This window comes from Cupressus sempervirens, chromosome 10, assembly GCF_028749045.1.
Source record: "Cupressus sempervirens isolate cs-2001-9-10 chromosome 10, ASM2874904v1, whole genome shotgun sequence".
In the NCBI taxonomy this organism is placed as follows: Eukaryota; Viridiplantae; Streptophyta; class Pinopsida; order Cupressales; family Cupressaceae; genus Cupressus; species Cupressus sempervirens.
The window spans coordinates 563,249,872-563,270,529 of NC_143127.1; the positions used below are offsets into that span (position 1 = coordinate 563,249,872).

General features: G+C 34.8%; 1 protein-coding gene across 1 annotated transcript in view; it reads right to left on the minus strand.

Moving 5' to 3' along the window:
* The window catches only part of LOC149535133 (vacuolar protein sorting-associated protein 60.1-like), a 51,180-nt gene extending 40,153 nt beyond the window's left edge, over positions 1-11,027 (minus strand). The window contains exons 1-6 of the mRNA XM_089806474.1: positions 10,839-11,027; positions 10,612-10,763; positions 5,943-6,036; positions 4,151-4,222; positions 3,533-3,641; positions 3,209-3,366 (exon numbers count right to left, since the gene is read on the minus strand). Of these exons, the coding sequence (XP_089662600.1) occupies positions 3,209-3,366; positions 3,533-3,641; positions 4,151-4,222; positions 5,943-6,036; positions 10,612-10,763; positions 10,839-10,907 (654 nt within the window). The 5' untranslated portion in view covers positions 10,908-11,027. The remainder of the gene's footprint in view (positions 1-3,208; positions 3,367-3,532; positions 3,642-4,150; positions 4,223-5,942; positions 6,037-10,611; positions 10,764-10,838) is intronic.
* Between the last annotated feature and the right edge of the window lie 9,631 nt (positions 11,028-20,658).

Genomic DNA, 20,658 nt, shown 5'->3' on the forward strand with positions numbered 1-20,658 from the left:
TAGTAGTTTAGCAATCAGGGCTATGTTCGTGAGTGCTGTCCATAATTGAGGCATTGCAAGGATCAAATCATTTAACTTGACTGGTATTCTAGTTTGTGATATCTGCCTTATGATGTTTTGTTTTGCACAGTTCCTCGTTGAGGTACCGGCAGTGTCCTTCAGTTGTGATTTCTCTACCTATGTTGCTTTCTCAATTTCTACCCGCGCTTCTTCCAATCTCTTCTTTTCTTCCGTCGGGTCAGGGTACAGTTTTGCTTGTTTACGGGTGATTGCTAAGCCTTCTTCTTTGTTGGTGCCGATGCTAATCAGATTCACTCCTCATTTCGGGCACTTGGCATCTTCATGATCTCCCAAACTGCACTATCTACATAACGACTTTGGTACGCTTTGTTTATGTATAGTTCCATGCAAAGTGGCCCCACAAATTGCATGCTCGGCATTAAACCATCAGGCGATCATTCACATCGTATTGAATTTGGCTGCAAACCCCATTATTATTGTTGTTTTGCCCTCTTCTATTATTTTTGTACCCACCCGAAGTGGTACCATTATTGCTAGTGTTTCCGTCCCCTCCTGACGCAGAAGCCTACTATGTCAGGAGCACTTGTTGAGGTCCTCTTGTTTTCATATTGAAGGGGCATTCTTTTGTGGAATGTCCCATAATTTGGCAAATCACACAGAACTGGTTCTTTAGACAGGATTGCTTCATGTGACCTTCTGTCTTGCATTCTATGCACCATAGCTCATTTCCCTTCGTCTCTTTCTGCATATTCTTAAATTCCTTCATCACTCTAATCATATCCTTCTAGAGGGCTCAGACCTTCTTATTGTCCTTTTCATCACCACTATTGTCTGTTTTCGAAGACAAGTCATCTGAGTTAGATGAGCTACTTTTCTTCTTCTTTTTCATTTTCTGTTTACTTTCTAAGTCTATCGCCCAATTGTATGCTTCGCTATATGATGATGGCGGCACAATCTTCATTTTCTTCCTTAACTCTGGGCGTAGTCCTTCAATGAACCATCACTTTTTTAGCCCATCTGCTAGCTTTCTTTCTATTTTATTTATTAATTCTTTTAGTTTTCTAGCATATACACGAACTGTTTCATTTTTCCCTTGCTTTGTGGCGTAGATTTCTGCTACGATCTCATTGTCGTCTCACAACAATTGAAATTTGGTGATAAACTCTTTTTTAACTCCAGCCCATGTAGATAATTTTTGGAGATCAGCATCGACAAACCAATCAACTACTACACCCCTTAGGGTTGGCAGAAATTGTCGAACCCATTCATCTGTGTCGATTACGCCATTTGCCGTCCAAATTGCTTCACATGTCTTACAGTGTTTGATTGGATCGGTCGTTTCACCACCATCAAACTTTAGCAATTTTTCCTTTGGTCCAGCCATTACTATTGGAGTTGAAGGTACTTGTTGTGTACCCGCATTGTTCTGCACACTCGCGTTGTTTTGTACACCTGCGTTGTTCTGAACACCCGCACTGTTTCAAATAATCGTCTTATTTCCAACAGCCGCGTTACTTGGTGAAAAAGAGTTTTCCTCACGCAAAGTTGCCCGTTCTGGAAGTGTATCGCAGATGAAGAGTTCACTCCACACTCGTGCTCCCTCGGCACTCCAAGTCGTGCAAGTTAATTCCCTTCCGTCTAGATTCTCTTCCCTCGACATATACAGGTTAAGAAATTCCTCCCTTGTTTCTTCCACCAAATTCAAACGCTGTCGAGTCTCTTCCAACAATTCCTTTGTGCTTCGGTGTCTGTCGGCAATCTGCTGAAACCTTCGTCTGCGTTTGGCCTGTTGTGCCAAAATTAAAATTTCTTGTGCGGTGCTTATTTCATTTTTTTTCCTTTATCTTATTTCTATCCTTGTTAAGTTGATTCGGCATTAATCTTCATTCCTCTGCCTTCGTTCCAGGTCCATTGGGCAACGACGCCAAATGTTTACCGTATAGGGTAAACAGTTTACTAATGCATGCAGACAATAGACAATAATATGTAACACCAAAGTACTCCTTTTATTATTCGCATTTATGTCGAACAGATTACATAGTGCTCACAAATGATTATTACAATGATGATCCAAAGTTGTACATATACCATTCCGAAGAACCTTCCCGAAGGGGTCCGTCGGCTACATAACAATTACCAACTATATGCTAATCTATCCATCGGCTATTTTATAATTTTACCGACAACAAGCACACCACCCACAAAATTGACTCTAGGCAACTTATGAAGGTGAAAAAAGGCTAAAGTCCGCTCAAAGGTGAAACTCCTGAATCCTTGATGATAATTAATGGACCAAGGCTGATATCTTCCTTGATTTTATAAAGCTCACTATGTCTATCATTTAGACATGTGGCTATAGACTAATCATGTTAGGGCAAAATATATGATTCGCAACTCATATTGTAACCAATAGAAGAATTGTATGAAATACTGAGCAGGATCCTACAAAGAAATTGTATGAAGCAAAAGAAGATTTCTTCATATTACACAAAATGACCACCCTGTTTCATCTTCTTGCATCTGCTCTAATTCCTAATATTACAACACTAAGTTAATTGCGATGTAAGACAGGCAAGCACCCTACAGAGACCCAGAAGTTGCATAGTTTTGTTAGATAGTATTCTAAAAATAATCCTGATCCAGGTGTAGCAAGTGAAATCAAGGAGGTTGGATATGTGTCTCACAAGGAAGCATGGGACGGTTTGAGGCTCTTCATGACATGGATAAGATACCTATGATAACATGCCTCTCCAGGCCAAGATGTCAAGCACCTGTAGTTTGTTCCTATTAATATATCATGACAAGAATATTTTGCAATAGAAGAGGCACAAATTAAAAACTAAATCATGTGTGTTCTCAGTCCTAATTTTATCCCTTTCAACATTTTTTTTTTTTTTCTTTAGCTTATGGCTAACTAAATTGAAAATTCTTACTAATATTGCATCCATAATTAGCTAGTTCCTTTTAAACTAGACAGAATTAGACTACATGACTCTAGATCCTCTCAGTTAAAAGCAGAAAACTTATTCATAGATATGCACGCACTAGTTCAATATAAGATATTCAAGGTTTGCGATGACAAAAGGATTATTACAGTTCTAAATACACCTGCAAATGCTAAAAATGAATTAGAAATTTGATCATGTAAGATCAAAGCAGCCTAAAATTCTTCACAGAATTAGCACACCTGTGCATTATGCTGAGGCTTAATTGGTCCTTGTTCAAATGGTGCAGATGGTAATTCAAAACCAGCATCAAACTCAGGTGCTTTGTCAGGTTGCAAATATGCAGGTATTCGATCACTGTGAACTTCAGATACCATGTCATCTTCTAAAGCAGTTAGCTCTGTTCCAATAGCACCAAAGAAGGTAACTCGAATGCAACACCAGTGAAAAGTATACTAATTTGGAATTACAGACCTCGCTTAGACTAATCAAATGTTAACAACTACAACTATTCGATATATACTGCAACATTACAGGAAAATCTATAAGGAGCATGATCATCTTACCTCCCATTAGATCTTCATCCAAATGATCAGGCACTGAGTAACTCTCTCCCAAAGAATCCTGAATCTCAGAACGGTAACTAGCTAGATCCTGCAACTCATCTTGCATTTTCTGTTTTGGAAGCAATCAGAAAGTTATCAGACCCCTCGGAAAGTAAAAATCACTGCTTTCAGATTTTAAACATTGACCAGGGCATGCTTCACCAGTTCACTTAATTAGTTATAAAGCTTCTACCTAGCTTCTTATTGGATATGTTACAAACTTCATATTAAGCTGCCCATTCCACTTGAAAACAACATTGCTTGTACTTCAAGAAATATTATGTACTAGAGCTTAGAAAACAAGAATCAGATTGATTTCTGGAATAAATTATCGGTTGAAAAAAAGATTCAGATCAATTTATAGTATAAATTACAGGTTTCCTGATGAAGCTTTTAGAGCAGCATATTTCAATGTTCTAATCCATTGAATGAAAATATATACAATTCAATGAAACAATATAAGGCATCAAATGATAAATTATCCACATGAAAATGAAAGATAAATGCAGCAAGCATATCTAGTAATGAGAAGGAGATGTCCAATAGTCCTTTCATAAATGCCTTAAGGAGAATACATACATCAATTTCATCTATCTTCAATTTCCGGAAGGTTCCAGAAAGCTCGTTCTTTGCCACTGTTACAGCCACCATCTGCAACATCCATGGTTAAATAGATCTTGAGGTTCTTGATGTATTTATTACAAATAAAAATACTTGCAATGAAATATGGCACACGAATAATCAACTCCAGAGGCAATTTATTTACACTCATAAAAAATTGAATACAATTTTACTAATTAACTGTGTTCCACAGTTTTTCCAAGACAAGGATGGAAGATAATATAGAATAACGTTTTTGGGATGGCAGGGGATGTGTGACCTTTTTCTGGGAGGTTGCATTGAACAGCAATTAAAAAAGGAGGAAAAAAAAAAAATTTAAAAGTTACGTTATTCAATTATCAGGCATTCATCATATTCATCATAGAACCATATTACATAACAAAATACACAGTGATAGATGATTTTGTGAGGGTACAAATAGCTTCAAAGTATTGTCATCACAGATCTCAACTGTCTCGACAATTTTGAGGGTAACATATCAAGCATCATCTTTTGGGTATACAAATGAAGCCATAGAAAACCAAGTGTAGGATGTTGAATACCATTAATGTCAAAAACAGAACCCAAAGTTTCATTGACTTAATTCTTCTACCCCATTTCTACAGATAATGTTCCTACAATATGTTCTTTCTTCATTAAAAATGGGGTGCAAGGCCCTTTGCTTTAGCAAAAGCATGACCAGCTCTAGCACAAGCAAGATCTATAACCATGGCAGTTGTCCAATAAAAAAAGGGGTGCAAGGCCCTTTGCTTTAGAAAAAGCATGACCAGCTCTAGCACAAGCAAGATCTATAACCATGGCAGTTGTCCAAAGAGATAAGGATAACAAGTTGTCCCACAAGGACGATTTATTTGAAATCAATAGTAATTTCATTATCTATAATTTTAAGCACTATTTAATGAGTAGAAAGATGGATTCATCACACACTAAACTTCTGATTTGAGTTAAACCTTCCCTCTCTATACTTGCACTCTTAGATTACTTGCCTCTTTCCATCAATAAGATACTCAATTTGTCATTGCTTAGCAACATAAACCTCATTATTGTATGTTTTGTTCATTTGCATATTCATTGAGAGAAAAACAAATTTATAAGATACCAGCTAAAGAGATTACTAGGAATGATTTAGAGACAATTTGTTTCACCACAAGGGAGTATATGTGCAATAAATTGAAATATAGCAATATTCTAATATCAAAACTTATGTTCTCTAAAAAACTTATCTACTTTAAATTTTATAAATATTCAATAGCAAACTCCTAAACCAACAAAATGTCAACCACATCATCAAATGAATCATTAAAATATTTAAAGTGACTATCTTATTCATATAAGATAAGTGATAGTTACATAATTATTGGAAAGGAAAATAAATCTAAAATGGACAATTAATTTTGAAACAATCATTAAACCCAGTAATTACAATATTATTTGCTTGGTGGAGCTAATCATTTATCTCTACAACAAAAGATTTTACGCATCTAATACATTATTGTAACAGAATATGATTGTTTACCATAGACAATTATATTATTACATAGATGCACAGTTATTGTTTCTTGTATCATTTCAAGCAATATTATTTATCACGTTTTGCGTGAAGCATTAGAATGTCTCCTTTTGGCAAGATTTTTATCTAGCATTTTCAAAGACGTAACACATGAAAAGAAGCCACAAGGCTATTGAAAGGATTAAATGTAAACCAAACAAAACTTGCCTACAATACAAAATGGGTTAGAGGAATCCTTACAGTTTGTTGAGCATCTTTTATACCGTCTGATGCAAATGAAACTTGATCGAGGCTGAAAGCTTGATTGTAAAGCATATCCCTTTGACCTTCATATCTGTTACACAATCATGTTCAGTTAAACATACAAGCATTCATGACAACTTTATACCTTGAAGCATCAAATTAATATTCTTTCCAGAGAACAAATTAATTTTCAAATAAATGAGTTATAAGAAAACTTCTCAAATTTTCAACTATTATGGAGTTGTACATTGGGTCATACTGTCATTTTTCCAACTGACATAAATTCAGGGTTTTTGGGATATACTCATATTCTAACAGCTTTCAGACAATATCCCCACGGAAAGGTGGGTATAAAGATCTCTGAAGCCCACTGAGCAGACTGTACTATGCTATATTGGAAATTCAAATCAGTTAACTTACTGTTGTTACTGAGATTACAACATGGATCATCATTTCCGAAGCTTATGCTTTTTAGGAATATTGTGAATAGCATGAGCATGACTATATGTTCTGTCCAATTATCTTTTTCTAAGGATTAAAATGTAAAAACCCTGACCTGTCTATAACTGAAACACTTTGACTTCACCATTTTATCACACTAATCAAGTAGTTTGATATTTCATCAAACACTCAGCAAACATTCACAGTTATCCCTGAATAAATGATATTCTAAAATCCAAATACCAAACTAGAGAATGCAAGGAAATGCTTACCAACTTTCAGATCAATTTGGTTTTTAAATTTTGCATAGATGAATACCGAAAATTATTCTGCACTATGAACTTGCATCCACAAGAACTCTAATGGATAATCATTTATTAAATAACTAGAGAGTGGGCAAACAATATTAATCTCTACATATTGTTAGGTGGATATTTTGCAACCTACAGTTTTGGGTAAAAATCCAATTGCAAAATAGGATGACCAGCCACAGTGTCTGAGACAGAGTCTCTCCTACCTTAAAGGGAAGGCTCCCCCTTCTCACTATTCTTTGGATCAACTCAAGGTAGGCAAGAAGTCGAGAGATTTTATAAAAAGGGTGTTACCAATATTCTTTCTTCTTAACTTTCAAGAAAGAATCCACTTACTCGTGGAGCGAGTAATGTGCAGAGTGAATCTCTAACCACACTTCTATCTAAAGCTGGAAACACTGATACCAATGAACTAACACTAACTCAAAGGCTAGCTGAAAGCATACCAGTTTGGCTCTAAGTCTAGTCATACTTCGATGTGGAAAAGTTTTACAATTAGGGCACAAAGACTCCTAAAAGTAAAAATAACTTAGCTATTTTGCGAATTAAGAGAGAAGTATAAGCTACGGGAAAAGCTTCTAGCTATATATTTCCACAATTGCTCCTAGTCAAAGCTTCGGCTCCAATTGCTTCTTAACTCTTTTATATTCAATTACCAAGAACGTAAGATAACATGAATCAAAGATAACTTAGATGAATTATAGACAAAACTTATAATTCACACAAGTAACAATCTCACTGAATCAAAGTTAAGTCTCAAATGCTCCTTTGTATTCACTTTTCTCTCAAAATAGTGCTACAGAAACAAAATTTTGCTGGCACAATTTCTCCAGAGCTCTCTTGCATACAATAAAAGATACAAGATGATTTTTACAATGAGGGGGCACTCCTTTATATACTTGGCGCCTAAAAATTCCGGATGCTCCGTGGATTCACTCGGATGCTTGATGGATGCTCTGTGGATGCTTTCCCAAGCACCCTGCAAGCACCCACACGCAGCGGCCATGCTTCCTGCCCACCTCCATGCTAGTTCCAAAAATATTTACACATCCGCACCCGCATCCTAGCCAAACTGCCACACATCAGTATCTTAGGTTAGAGGTCAAGAGCACACCCTTAGGATCAAAAGCATAGCTTTGATAGTTGAAGGCACTAGTTGCAAAGGCAGACAAATGGCAATCTTAATACTTTTTCAGGGAAAGGTCGTGAATGTAACCGTAAAGTCACAAGTGTAACTTTCTAACACTAGCACCCTCATTGCATCTGCTTTGTGACTATCAAGACACCAGATACACTTCTAAAATCACTTATTCCAGTCCAAAATAACATTTGAGCACCCTCCAGCCTTCTTTCAATCATATATACATTACCCAAATTTCTAGACAAACTTCTCTAAGCCCATTCTTTACCCTTTCCAACAATAATTCAGATTTTACTTATTGTTAAATCTGTTTTCTCAACATTTTATATTGCTTTTTGAAGACAAGAACTCAAATTAGTATAAGTAGGTAAATACATTCAAAAGTAAAAAACATTGCCTAAATACCAGTAGTAAAACATTTCATTTTCCTTTTGACTAGAACCGAGGCTTTTCCCTCCATTCCACACTTTTCCTCCCAAAGAAGGGACCATATGCACATCATCTGCTTGTGCATTGACCATCTATGTTTACATAAATCTTATATTATTAAATAAATTTATTATGAAAATCACTCATTACTTAATTTTAAACCTTCCAGCATTTTCATTTGTTTTTCAAATATCTTCTTTGAGGTATCTTGTCTTGCTTCACAAGATGAAAACCAATAAACTTAAGTGGGCAAATATATTTATGCCAATTGCAATAACCATTAATAACTTACATCCCTTGGTATGTCATCCCTTAGCAACTTGACCTAGCATGACAACACAAGAAAGGGGTTAGTCATTGCTAACTCTATTGCACAATCCATTAGGTCCTTTTTAAGCCATCTCCAAGCTGCATTCCTCTTTACAAACCATACTTTTAAATTTCCTCCTTTCTATCATTCCATACTATGTCCTTTTTGAGACCATTAATTTCATTTTTTGTCAAAATCATACACTAGCCTTTCACAGTATAATTATGCTTTTGTCCACAGCTGATCTTGTCATACTTATGGATTAGTTTGATCCAAGATGGAAACCATTCAGTCTATCCAAACCTAGCAATCTCACTCTAGTGCATCTCGTATTACCAATAGTCTTCTACTACACTCATGGTCCTAACTTACAAATGACAAGGTTACAACTCATCACTTACACTTACAATACCTCTATCTCCACAGGACGACATTGACATCAGACCATGCTGCAAACAATACACAGTCCCTTTCCTTGTGTTCTTATGCTTATGTTTGCAACTGACCTTGCCATCCTTATGGATTTACTTTGACATAAATTGGCAATCATTCAGCCTATCCAAACCTAACAATCTCACTCCAGGATAGGTGGAGATTGACACATCAAGGCCAGTCCTTCCTTTATGATTTGACTAGTTCTCGAGAAGCACACGAACTATATGATGTGAAACCACATTAAAGACAATATGCAGCCCCTCTCATGCTATAATTGTGCCTATATCTCCAAACATTTCACTCTAGCATATCTCATATCATCTCCAATGTTCTGTTACACTCATCGTACTGGCTATTCAAAGTAAGCCACGCCCAGATTGATGATGGCTGGCCAAAGAAACGCAAGTAGCTTAATGGATAGAACATTCAAGCAGCAAATGGAAGGTCCTAGGTTTGAATTCTAGCTGGTCCATGTAAGCTGTAGATCAACATGTGGTTTCAAAGATAAGCTAGGAGCCCCAAGCACCTGCAATGTGGCTTAAGGGGTGATGTTTGAAATAAGCCACACCCAGACCAACAATGGACTAACAAAAGAGAGGCCAAAAGCTCAGTTATAGAGCACTCCAACAGCAACTGGAAGGTCCTAGGTTTGAGTCCTAAATGCCCATATGAGCTGTAGCTCAACACTGGCTTCTAAAGAACAAGTTTTCTGGTAAACTCCCCCGGCCTCCCTCCTTGAAAACTCTAGAGATATGGTATCTGTGGCTATCTTGGTAGAGATTGACACATCGTGGTCAGTCATCTCTTTCTTTGGCATTTGGCAGGTTATCATGAACAAGGACTATAATGACATATGGCCACCCTACAAATGATACACGGTTCCTAATCTTTCCTTGACAATATATTATATTCCTCAACATTAATATATAATTAGGTTTATATTTAGGGCTTACAGACTTAGTTGTCTACAACCAGTCCCTTTCCTTTTCCTAATTTGAAAGTTCCTGTAGTCCGTAGAATTTGGAGACGACGGTAGTCTATTAGCTTACCTTCTTTCTAATACTGTAGCTGTAACTAGTTTATAAATTGCGACGGCCACGTTTGACAGCATCTAATCCATTGCACTTGTCGCAACCGCTAGTCAATTTAGTATCATTGCCATGTCAAGTTTACAGTCTTTAGCATCTATGTTCTGTTTTTCGATAAATGCTGCTACAATTGCAGTTGCCTAATGTTCTATGGATTTATGCATGATGGGTGTATATATGCCATCGAAAACAACAGAAACTTGGATTTGGCCTCGTCTATGCCCGCTGGAGTGTATAAAACTGGATCACCATGTTTAAAAAAGTTCGATTACCTCCAAACCTGCCGATAGACCGATCATTCTAAGAAACCGTTGCATTTTTATAAAATAATAACTAAACAGGTCAGCATTGGATGTTTGTAGACATGAATAATAGTTAGTTCCTAATAAACTGACCAGCTAAATGGAATAAGCTTAGGCTACAGCATATTCTTGAAAAAAAAAACAAGCATATAAACTTGGTGCCATAGAGAAAAGAGATTTTTGGAAAATAAGAAAAAGAAGACTCCTACATTTTTTTTTGCTTGAGAAGCCGCAAAGCTCGTGCTTTGAGAGCGTTGTGAGAAGGGCCGGGTCTGGTTTTCTTCAACTGCTCTTTGAACATGGCCAGCTCTGCCTCCAACTTCTTTACTTTTTCGTTTACCACATCTCCCCTCTTGCTTAACTAGAAGCGCAACAACAATCAGCATTACAACGATCAATTTCATGCTGCAAATGTTAAATGCTTGAAAGCACTTACCTCCTCCGAAGCCTTCTCCACAGATGCAGGAGACGGCTTCTCCTTTTTTGATCTAAAAAGTCGCTTCATCCCCTTACTTCCGTTTCACTTCCTCTAACCAGAACCAGACAGTGATAATGGAGTAGATGGACTGCCTGCCCCACAATGGGCTACGCGATTAGCCCGCCACAGAATTCGAATGTGGACTTTGAATTTCGCATGTAAAAACTTATTTATTTCGTTTTTTCAAATTCTTAATATTTTTTAAAATACTAGTCTTACAACGGATATGAAAATTTGTTCATAAAATGGCTTGTAGAAAACGTAGAGGTACAAATGTACTATTTCCATTCATTTTTAACTTATTTTGAGTCTAATCGCACTTTAGTGCGCAATGGATATCCCTTATTTTTCAGAAGAATTATTTTTATTATTATTTATTATTGTTAATGGATAATTGCACTTTAGATCAACGAATATCTATATTTTTATGAAAATATACGAAAATTTGATAATTTTAAAAATGTCGACACATTATTTTTTATCCTTTATATAGTACATTAATAAAAGTATGTTGTGAAGATAAATTTGAAGTATTCTTTTTTTTCGAAGTATTAGTTGTAACATATATAGAAAATGATGTATTGAAATGATTTTACAATTTTGTCATTAAATGATATTCTTGTATATATTTGAATCATTTTTCTTTTGTAAAGGATATGTCATAAACACTGCATAGATTGAAATTTATAAAATAATATTTGTGTTTATTTTATCAACTTTAAATTTACACCTAATTGACAGAGTAGAATTGGAAATCCAAACTTGTCCATATATGTATAGACAATACCTGTAAAATAAGTAGGTATACTATGTATCATAAATAATTTAATATAAAATATACTTAAAACAGCACTGCCATGCAAATCGTTTGTAGTTGTGAGTTCCAAGGAAGCCCACTTCACGAAGACAAATACATCATTAGTTCATCAATTTGGACAGCGAATGGGTTTGAAATTCTACAGGATATCCCTTCATCGAAGCCTCCATTACAAGGATATAATGCATATGATAATTACAGGAAAGAAGATATTAGAAACCAAAGCAAGAGGTAACAGATATCTAAGGTGAAAAACTATATATTCTAATTAGGGCAATTCCCAAAAGCAGGCAGAAAAAAAAAAATTTGAAATCATGGCATTACATCAAAGAGGAAAAGGAAAGCAAATAACAAAAGAAAGAGCTAGAAAGTATTTTAAGCAGGACTATCTTCAAGAAAAAAAGAGATTTAAGACCAGTAGCGAATAACTATAATAATAGCTTTTCAACCTTGGTCAGACTCCATAATATTAGGAATAGTGAAGCTTTTAAGGTAAGGGGAAAGCCAATCCAGAGAACCTTAGTGACAAAAATGGAAGGATCAAATGATGGAAGGCAACTGGTAAGTAACCATAAGAATAGGCCTAGAACCATAGCAAATCCAAGATCAGATCAGATTTATAGGGAGAATAATATTGAAAAGAGTAATGAAATCCAAGTTAAAGAGCAATTAACACATTTTCTTGTACCAAGTATGCTCAAAACCCCAGTCCTCCCTCTACCCCAAGTATATCGTATTCAAAATTAGAGGAGTGTAGTATAAACCTTAGAGTGGATAAGCCTTGGAAAATATCAACAATTAACAATATATAAATTGGCTCAGAGTATTCCTTGCAACCTTTAACCTTACTAAGCAACCCATCAATCTCAATCACCTAGCTAAAAACTCAGAGGCCTATATTCCACCCCATAGGAAATTAATTGGTAAATGTCCTATTACCATTTCCTTAGATCGTAACCGGCTGATAATTAGTAGCAATTCAAGTACAAGACCCTTGAGTTCAGTTCAAAACTCTTTTAAAGACATCCAAATTATCAGTGACAAAGATATTGAGAATAGGTGAAAGGAATGCCAAGAGCTAGGTGTATATGCATACTAGAATGGACCACATGACAAAATTCCAGAATTGGTAAAATGGTTAAAGGAGTTTTGCAGGGAGCGGGTAAGTATATCTACTTATTATAAATGTTTGTTGTATTTACATTGCCAAAATAAAGATATCAGGATTGAATTTATTTTAGTTTCGTATTTTTCTTTACAAGGGATATTCATTAAAATTTGTAGCTTGGGAACCTAATTACAATGAACAAAGGTTAGGAAAATATGTAGCTCCTTCTCAGTATGAATGCAAAAATCTCCCTTGTGAACTAAACCAAATTCATATCTTAAATAAAATAGGATAGGATTTGGGTAATCATTTAGGTATTGAATTCAATCACAGTTCAACTAATAATGTTAGTTTTCTCATAAACACAGAGTTAGGATAAAGAGAGCTTAAATCCAAAAAGATCATTACGAATAGATCCATTTATAATCTAACGTTATCTAGATTTGAAGGGGAAATTAATGGTATCATAAGAATAAATCCTAATAGAACTATTCAATAGATCAACAAAACCTCTAATCTAAAAGAGACACTTAGCAGAATTCTTATGCTAAGAGAGGAAATAGATCACGTGAAAGGAAAGGGATCAGAGATAGGGGAGAGTAAAAAATATAAACAAACAGTATCAAGACATAAGTGAAATAGAGATAGAAGAAAGAGAATTTAGAGTTATGGAATCAGAGGATAGAATTAGATCAACAAAAGAAAACTTACCAAAAAATAGAAAGAATGATTAGAGGGAAACAAAGCATTTGGAAGAGAGAGGAAAAGGCATTAAGGTGAATTAAGATATACACAACAAAATTAATGGTTTTAATCAATGTGCTCTATGTCAACAAGAGAATGGCTTCCTAAAGGACATAAATTTTGATTTGAAAAGTTATCATAGATTAACACATTATTTGTTATTGACTTGAAATGATATTTATGATCAAATAGCCTTGGGAGAATCGGCACATGTAGAACATCTCATTTAGATTCAAATACCTGAGCAAGGAAAAGTCTTAGAGAGCAAAGATAAGGAATATAGTCATAAGGATAATATACATCAGAAAAGACTAATAGATGAAAAACTTCAAGAGAATAGACTACATATAGGAGAAAGATCAGACAACCAGGATAAATATGGGGAATTTAACCTAGCTCAAGTAGGAAAATTCTCAGACATTTTTACGGCACCATTGAACTATAGTTTAGATATAAATATGAAATCTTCAACAATTAAAGAACAATAGCTAACAAAGGAAGATGGAGTTATACAAGAAATTAGTAGTACAAGCCACCTCATTGATTAATCTAAATGATGGAAGGGGAGATAGTATGCGAGAACAAAGTTTAGATTTTGGGAGAGATGGCCCATTAATGTTGGAATCAATAAATAGGTAAGAGGGACCGCTAACTGAAACTCAGAAAGAGTGTCAAATTTAATTGACTATTCCCTCAACTTCTTCTAATCATTGGGTAAATATTACAATCACGAAAAGAGCTAAGAAGAGAACATGCAAATTTTGGCAAACTCTAGTAAATGGGAAAGATCCATTTGAAGAAAGTGAGTATGAATCCAAACAGAAGGAGGATAAGAATAATAAAGGGAGACTTTTTATACCAGTGGAAGTAGAGTCCCTGATTAATAAAATCAGGTTAGCAAATTTAGAAGATCAATAAAATGGTAAAGAATTAACAATAAAAAATGGAAACAAGTTGGAAAACAATCAGATATGGGAAGAATTCGGGGTTTTAGATGTCTTTCAACAGGGTATAGAAGAAGAAAAGACTACTAACTATGAGGATATACATGTAGAAGGGAAGGAAATAGAAATAGATGAAATGGATATTTAGGATCAAACAACTAAAGAAGTGGAGGAATAAGAAATAGTAGAGGATGAACTGACACAAATAATCAGAAATAATGCTTAAAAGCATGCCAACAATTTGGGCATTTTAATCAACCAAGATGGTTAAAGACACCAAAATGTGGAAAACAGAAGTGGAAGCAAGGTAGGAAAATATTGAAGGAATTAAGAAATATATCAGGGCAAGCGAAAAAATAAAAAAAGATTAATGAGGTTATAAATGTAGGGAAGGGAAAATTTCTTCTCGCAAGGCAATGTGGATTACTGTTGACATATTAGTCAAGTTTTTTATTAGTGACACACACTTATTTAGATTATGTACAACTATCAAGCTCATTGAATAGTTTACACTGTTTGCCATGTAATTCAGTAGCCACCGAGCTTCTACGGTTGCTACTGAGCCTTTTGGACTAATCTTAGTGGTTACCAAGAAGTTTCAGTTAGTGTGAAGTTCAGCGGTTCAAACCGTGTATTTCAGTGTTCACCAAGTTTATTAGCGATTACCAAGTTTGCAGTTCATGTGATGTGAAGCCAGTGGTTACCGAGCATTGTAGTATCAACTGAGTTCTTAGTTCAGGTGATAAGAAGCTAGTGTTAATCGAGCCACTTCATGATAACCAAGTGATTCAGTGTTTGCTGAGTTGCACAATATCTACCAAGTCACTAGTGTAGACCGAGTTCAAGACTATTTGAAAGTGATCAATAGGGACCGAGCTTCTACATCTACCAAGAGCATGATGATGCCAAGTAGTGACAGTAGATTCCGAGTATGAGAACCTCACCAAGTCAGTCTTTAGAACCTGAGTGTCTTCATGTGGGCTGACTTTGTAATATTTGTGTTAACCTATGGCATGGCCAACTTTGTAATTTTGTAAATTGGATTGGTATATATATGTGATATATTGTATCATATCAAAATAAGTATGTGAAGAGTATGAGCAAGAATGCGAATGCGAGCATATGTATTGTGAATGCAAAAATTCAAGATCTGAATGCAACAGATAAAGAATTGTAAAGGCCATATCAGCACAAGGAGGAGCAGTGACAAATCTATCACAAAAAGGTGACCAGTACACTAAGGAATCTCTATTAGCAAACCTAGTTGCAAGTTAGAGATCAACTGCTTCATCCTAACAAGTGAACCATTCAAATCCTTTAACAAAATAGACCTAATAGTCTTTTCTAAATCTCTTTACTGAGTGCATACTTCATTGTATATTTGTAAATCCTCTCATAAGGTGGACCTAGCAATCTTATTTGCTCCTAATAGGGAAAATGATCATAAGTGATCAATGTAAGCCTTAACAGGTCAACTTTATGCTACAGTACTAAATTGTGGGTATCATCCCCACCCCAGTTTTACTTTCTACTTGGAAGGTTTCTAGGTCACCAAATCTTTGTGTTCAAGTGTTGTGGATGCTTTCATGTTTTCAATTTCTCATGCATGCAATTAGATTAGATGTGATGAACTAAGTGCTAATTGGTTTATTGGATTAAGAATTGAAATTGGTAGAAGTTTTAGAAGTTACTGATTCACCCCTCCCCTCTCAGTAACTTAGCTCAGTCTTGAATATTTCCAACAATTACTATGTGGAATGCTAGGGGTCTTAACGCCCTAGCAAAAAGCACTTACTAAAGTGCAATTTAACCTTTTTTGAATCAAAATTAATATTGATCTAGGAGACTAAATTAAACAAGGAAGAAGGAACTAAATTAGAAAATAAATTGGGAATTTGGAAGGTCGATTTAATAGAATCTAATGGAGCCTTACGAGGCATTAAAATTATTTGAAACTCGAGGAAAATTTATTTCAACAAAATAACTTCACCGAAGAATTGGATTGGGAGTATACTCAAAAGCTTTAAACACAACATCCAACTAATTCTCATCAATGTATATGGACCTATACAAGCAACAGATAAGAAACACACGTAGAAGAAAATTAGCTTATTCATGGAAGCTAATCTTATGAATAATTTCCTTATTAGAGGGGATTTTAATACAATTTTAAATTTGGAGGGAAAATATGGTGGATCTTTGATAGTAACTTAGGTTGCAATAGACTTTAGGGAATGGTTTGATAGCAATAGCCTAGTGGATATACCAACCAATGAAGGAGTTTTCACATGGAATAATAGAAGGTTAGGCTTTTGTAATATAGCAGAAATATTAGATGGATTTTTTTAAGGAGCTCTAAGTACTCTGGGTCTAGTGTTGTAATCCTCCATTTTGCCTATGCTGGTTTGGATCATTAACCAATCATAATAGAATTCACACAAAAAGTTAAACCTTCTAGAAATCCATTTAAATGTGAACAGATGTGGATCTTAGACAATAACTTTACGGGAAATATCAATCAATGGTGGCAAGAGTGCTCTTATAAAGGATCTAAGATGTATTGCTTTGTGTCCAAACTAAAAAGGCTTAAATAAAACATTTGAAAATGGAATAGGACTTACTTTAATAATATATCGAGAAAAATTAGATAACAAACATGTACTAGAGAAATTAAATGAATAAATAATTGAATATGGAATGGACAGTGAAAAATATTGTAAAGAGAGAGAATTATCAGAAAAACAATAAAATATCTTAGCAAAAGAGGAAATATTTTGGAAACAAAAATCAAGAGAGACATGGTTAGCAAAAGGGGGTCAAAATATAAAGCATTTTCATAATAGTACAATAAATAATAGAAATATCAATGATATAACTAAAATCAAAAACAATGATGGCAATATCATAGAAGATCTTAACAAGATAGTAGAAATTATCGTGGAGTACTATAAAAAAAATTTAAACAATTTTGATTGCTCAAATTGGTCAACACACTGGAAAATGTTTAACACTATCCCTAAACTTATCACACCTGAAGATAATAAAATGTTAAATAAACTCCTTTCCTTAGAAGAAGTTAGAAAAGATTTATTTAGTCTTAATCCTGACAAATCTCTGGGACCAAATGGCTTCCAATCTTTCTTTTTCTAAAAGCGTTGGGATACAATTATGGAGGATTTATGGAAGGCAATAGAAGCAACAAGAAATTCTAGATTATTATTAACAGAAATCAACCATACCTGTTAAAGTAATATTTTTTTTCTTATTAATTAAATTTAATTATTAAGTCACTTATTATCTCTAGTTTACTTAAGCTAAACTTTGGGCATATAATAAAAAATTATTTTATTAATTATTAACATGCAACCTAGGTTGAGTCTAATCAATGATGGTAAACTTTGGTAAAAGAGTAAAAAATTCAAAGCAAACTATCGATTACCAAGCCAAAAAAAAAAAACCTAGGTTGAATCATTGTACAGGCAAAAAGTCTAAAGGTTCCTCAAAGCAATGGTTCAGACCATCCTCAAAGGGATTTCAAGATACTTCCAAATTAGATCACATGGTTAAAATTTCAAAAAAATTCTCCATTTTGGAGAATTTGGAAGACTCGGAAAGGCACAATCAACATTTTCACTGTGAAGCAAATCATCAACAGAATGTTTCAAACAGGAGTTCAGTTTTATCAAAAATCCCGTAGGTTGAATCCACACTTACCATATTAGAATTACTAGATAATCATTGTTCTCGGTCTTTTTTCACTATTGACAGTTTGGAGGAGTGATTTAGGGTTTTTAACTTAACAAAATATGCCTACCCTAATATTTGCAAGCCCTCCTTTCATCCATTGGAGACTAATAAGTTTGCACTTTCTTCTTCGCTCCCCTCCATTAGATCTAGTTATGTCACATCTCCTAGAAATTTGTATCCTTGTTCGTATATCCCTCCACACTGTTGTCTTGTGGTTGCAGCTCCTATAGATTCAACAAACCCTAAGGGCATCCTTAGATCTTAGGCTCACCCAAAAAATTGAAGATAAGTATATCTTTTTACATGATGAGGAAATTGAAGATTCATGGAATGACTATCAAAAAGTTGGAATCTTTGCAGTATGGTGTGGCCCTAAGGATGATTTTCTCTTTCTCTTGAATTGGCTAAGAGAAAACTGCAAAACACAGGTAAGTATCTCTTACTTTTCGAATACAACACTTTATTTACATTATTTGGATGAGGCTATTAAAAAAGAATTTATCAAAGTATCTAAATGTTTTTTCAATGGTCGCGTTGTTAAATTCATAGAATGGTGTCTGAATTTTAATATAGAAAGGTTAGATATTATGTATCCAATCTGGGCTAATATTCAGCCTTTGCCGCTAGAGCTAAATCATATAGAGATTCTTAGGTCAATAGGGTATGGTTTGGGAGAACTCATAGGCATAGATTCCTCTTTTCAGTACTATAATAATGTTAAATTACTCATAAGAAAAAAATTTAATCAATCACTACAAGGGAAAAGGAAAGTGGTTACAAAAAGAGTGTCTTATGATCTTAATCTGCAACATTTTGAGGGGGAAATATTAAAAATTATAAAGATAGAGAAGTGCAAGGAAATAAGATTCAAAACTCTACCTCTTACATCAAACTTTATTAACAAGTTCCCAAGGATTAGAGCTCAGAGAAAGAATTTGAGGGTAAGATCTTCCGATCTGAATAATTCTTCACCTCGTTATGAAAAGAGCAAGATTCAAATAAATCCTTGAGATGGTGATAAGACAATCACTGGCAATAATTCAAAAATGAAAGGAAGACTTAGATCTATTATAGTGGATGAACACATGAAGAGGCTGGATTTCTCAATCGATAACTATGCAACAAGAAAGTGGAGAAAGAAAGGAAAGCAAGAAGTTCCAAAGAGTACCTCAAAGCAGAGTCTATCAATAGAAGAAGATAAAGATATGGAAACAAATGGGATTATCCCAATACAAAGGCAAGAACAGTCAGGTGCCAGTGTAAGGGATCCAAGCTTAACTAGCTCTAATGGCAATGAACAACATGAATTGAATAATCCTCTTAGCAAAGACTCTATAGATATGCAAATAAATCCTACAAGCAAAGAAGATCCAGACAAAATGGTACCCCCACTCCAGCAAAACCAGGATTCGTGGAGTTCTAAAAAAGACAACATAGAGCAATTAGAGAATTTCTTGCTTTTTGAATCAAAGATAGATAAAAGTGAGTCTCTCAAATCCCCAAAGGAAGCACCCAATATGGAGCAATGTCAAGTATAGGTTTCTACAAAAATAACTCTGAGCAAAGAGGGCTATAGCAGGTCTTCCAATTTTTGGCAGACCCCATCAACTTCTGGTAGTTCTCCATTCACTCTAGTAGGCAACCAAAATGAAGTGGATTGCAATGTAAAGAGAGTAGAGAGCTCCTTGTATAAAGAAGTATAAAACTTCCTAAATAAGGAAAGTATCATGGAATCTGAATTGGAAAATTTGAATTAAGGGGATGAAAATCTTGATCAACTAACAGATGAATTAGTCCAAGTATTTTGCTCTGAGGATATTGATAATAGTACAGAGGCTCAGAAAGAAGAATTGATTCAGAGAATTCTTAATCTAGGAGGCAAAAATTACTCATGTGAAGATTTAAGAAGGGATTTGTTGCGTATAGAGGCAAAGGAAACTAGTAAGGGTTAGATTCAGATTCCAAAGTTAAAAGATAAAGGATTAGTACTAATAACGTGAAAGGTTCTGGCAACGGAATTGATCATCAGCCATGTACAATCAACCAAATCATCAGAGAACTCGGAACTAAAGATATGGAAGGTAAAATCGGTAACAAGATTACTATTATGCAAAATACAAAAAAAGATCTAGAGCACCGTGGGATCTAGATGAATCAGGAAGGTTTGACTCACCTTAATACAACAAAATGAAAGGTAAAAGAGGCAGAAGATCTTTGAAGAAACTCAAGGAAGTAGATGGACTTAGCAAAGAACATCGAAAGATAGATCAACTACTTAATATCTGGAAGGGGAAGTGCCTTCCCAAAGAGTCATGAAGATTACAACTTGGAATGCTAGGGGCTTAAATGCCCCTAGTAAGAAAAGGTTATTAAAACAAAATCTTAAATTATTTGAGTCAGAAATCATTTTAGTTCAAG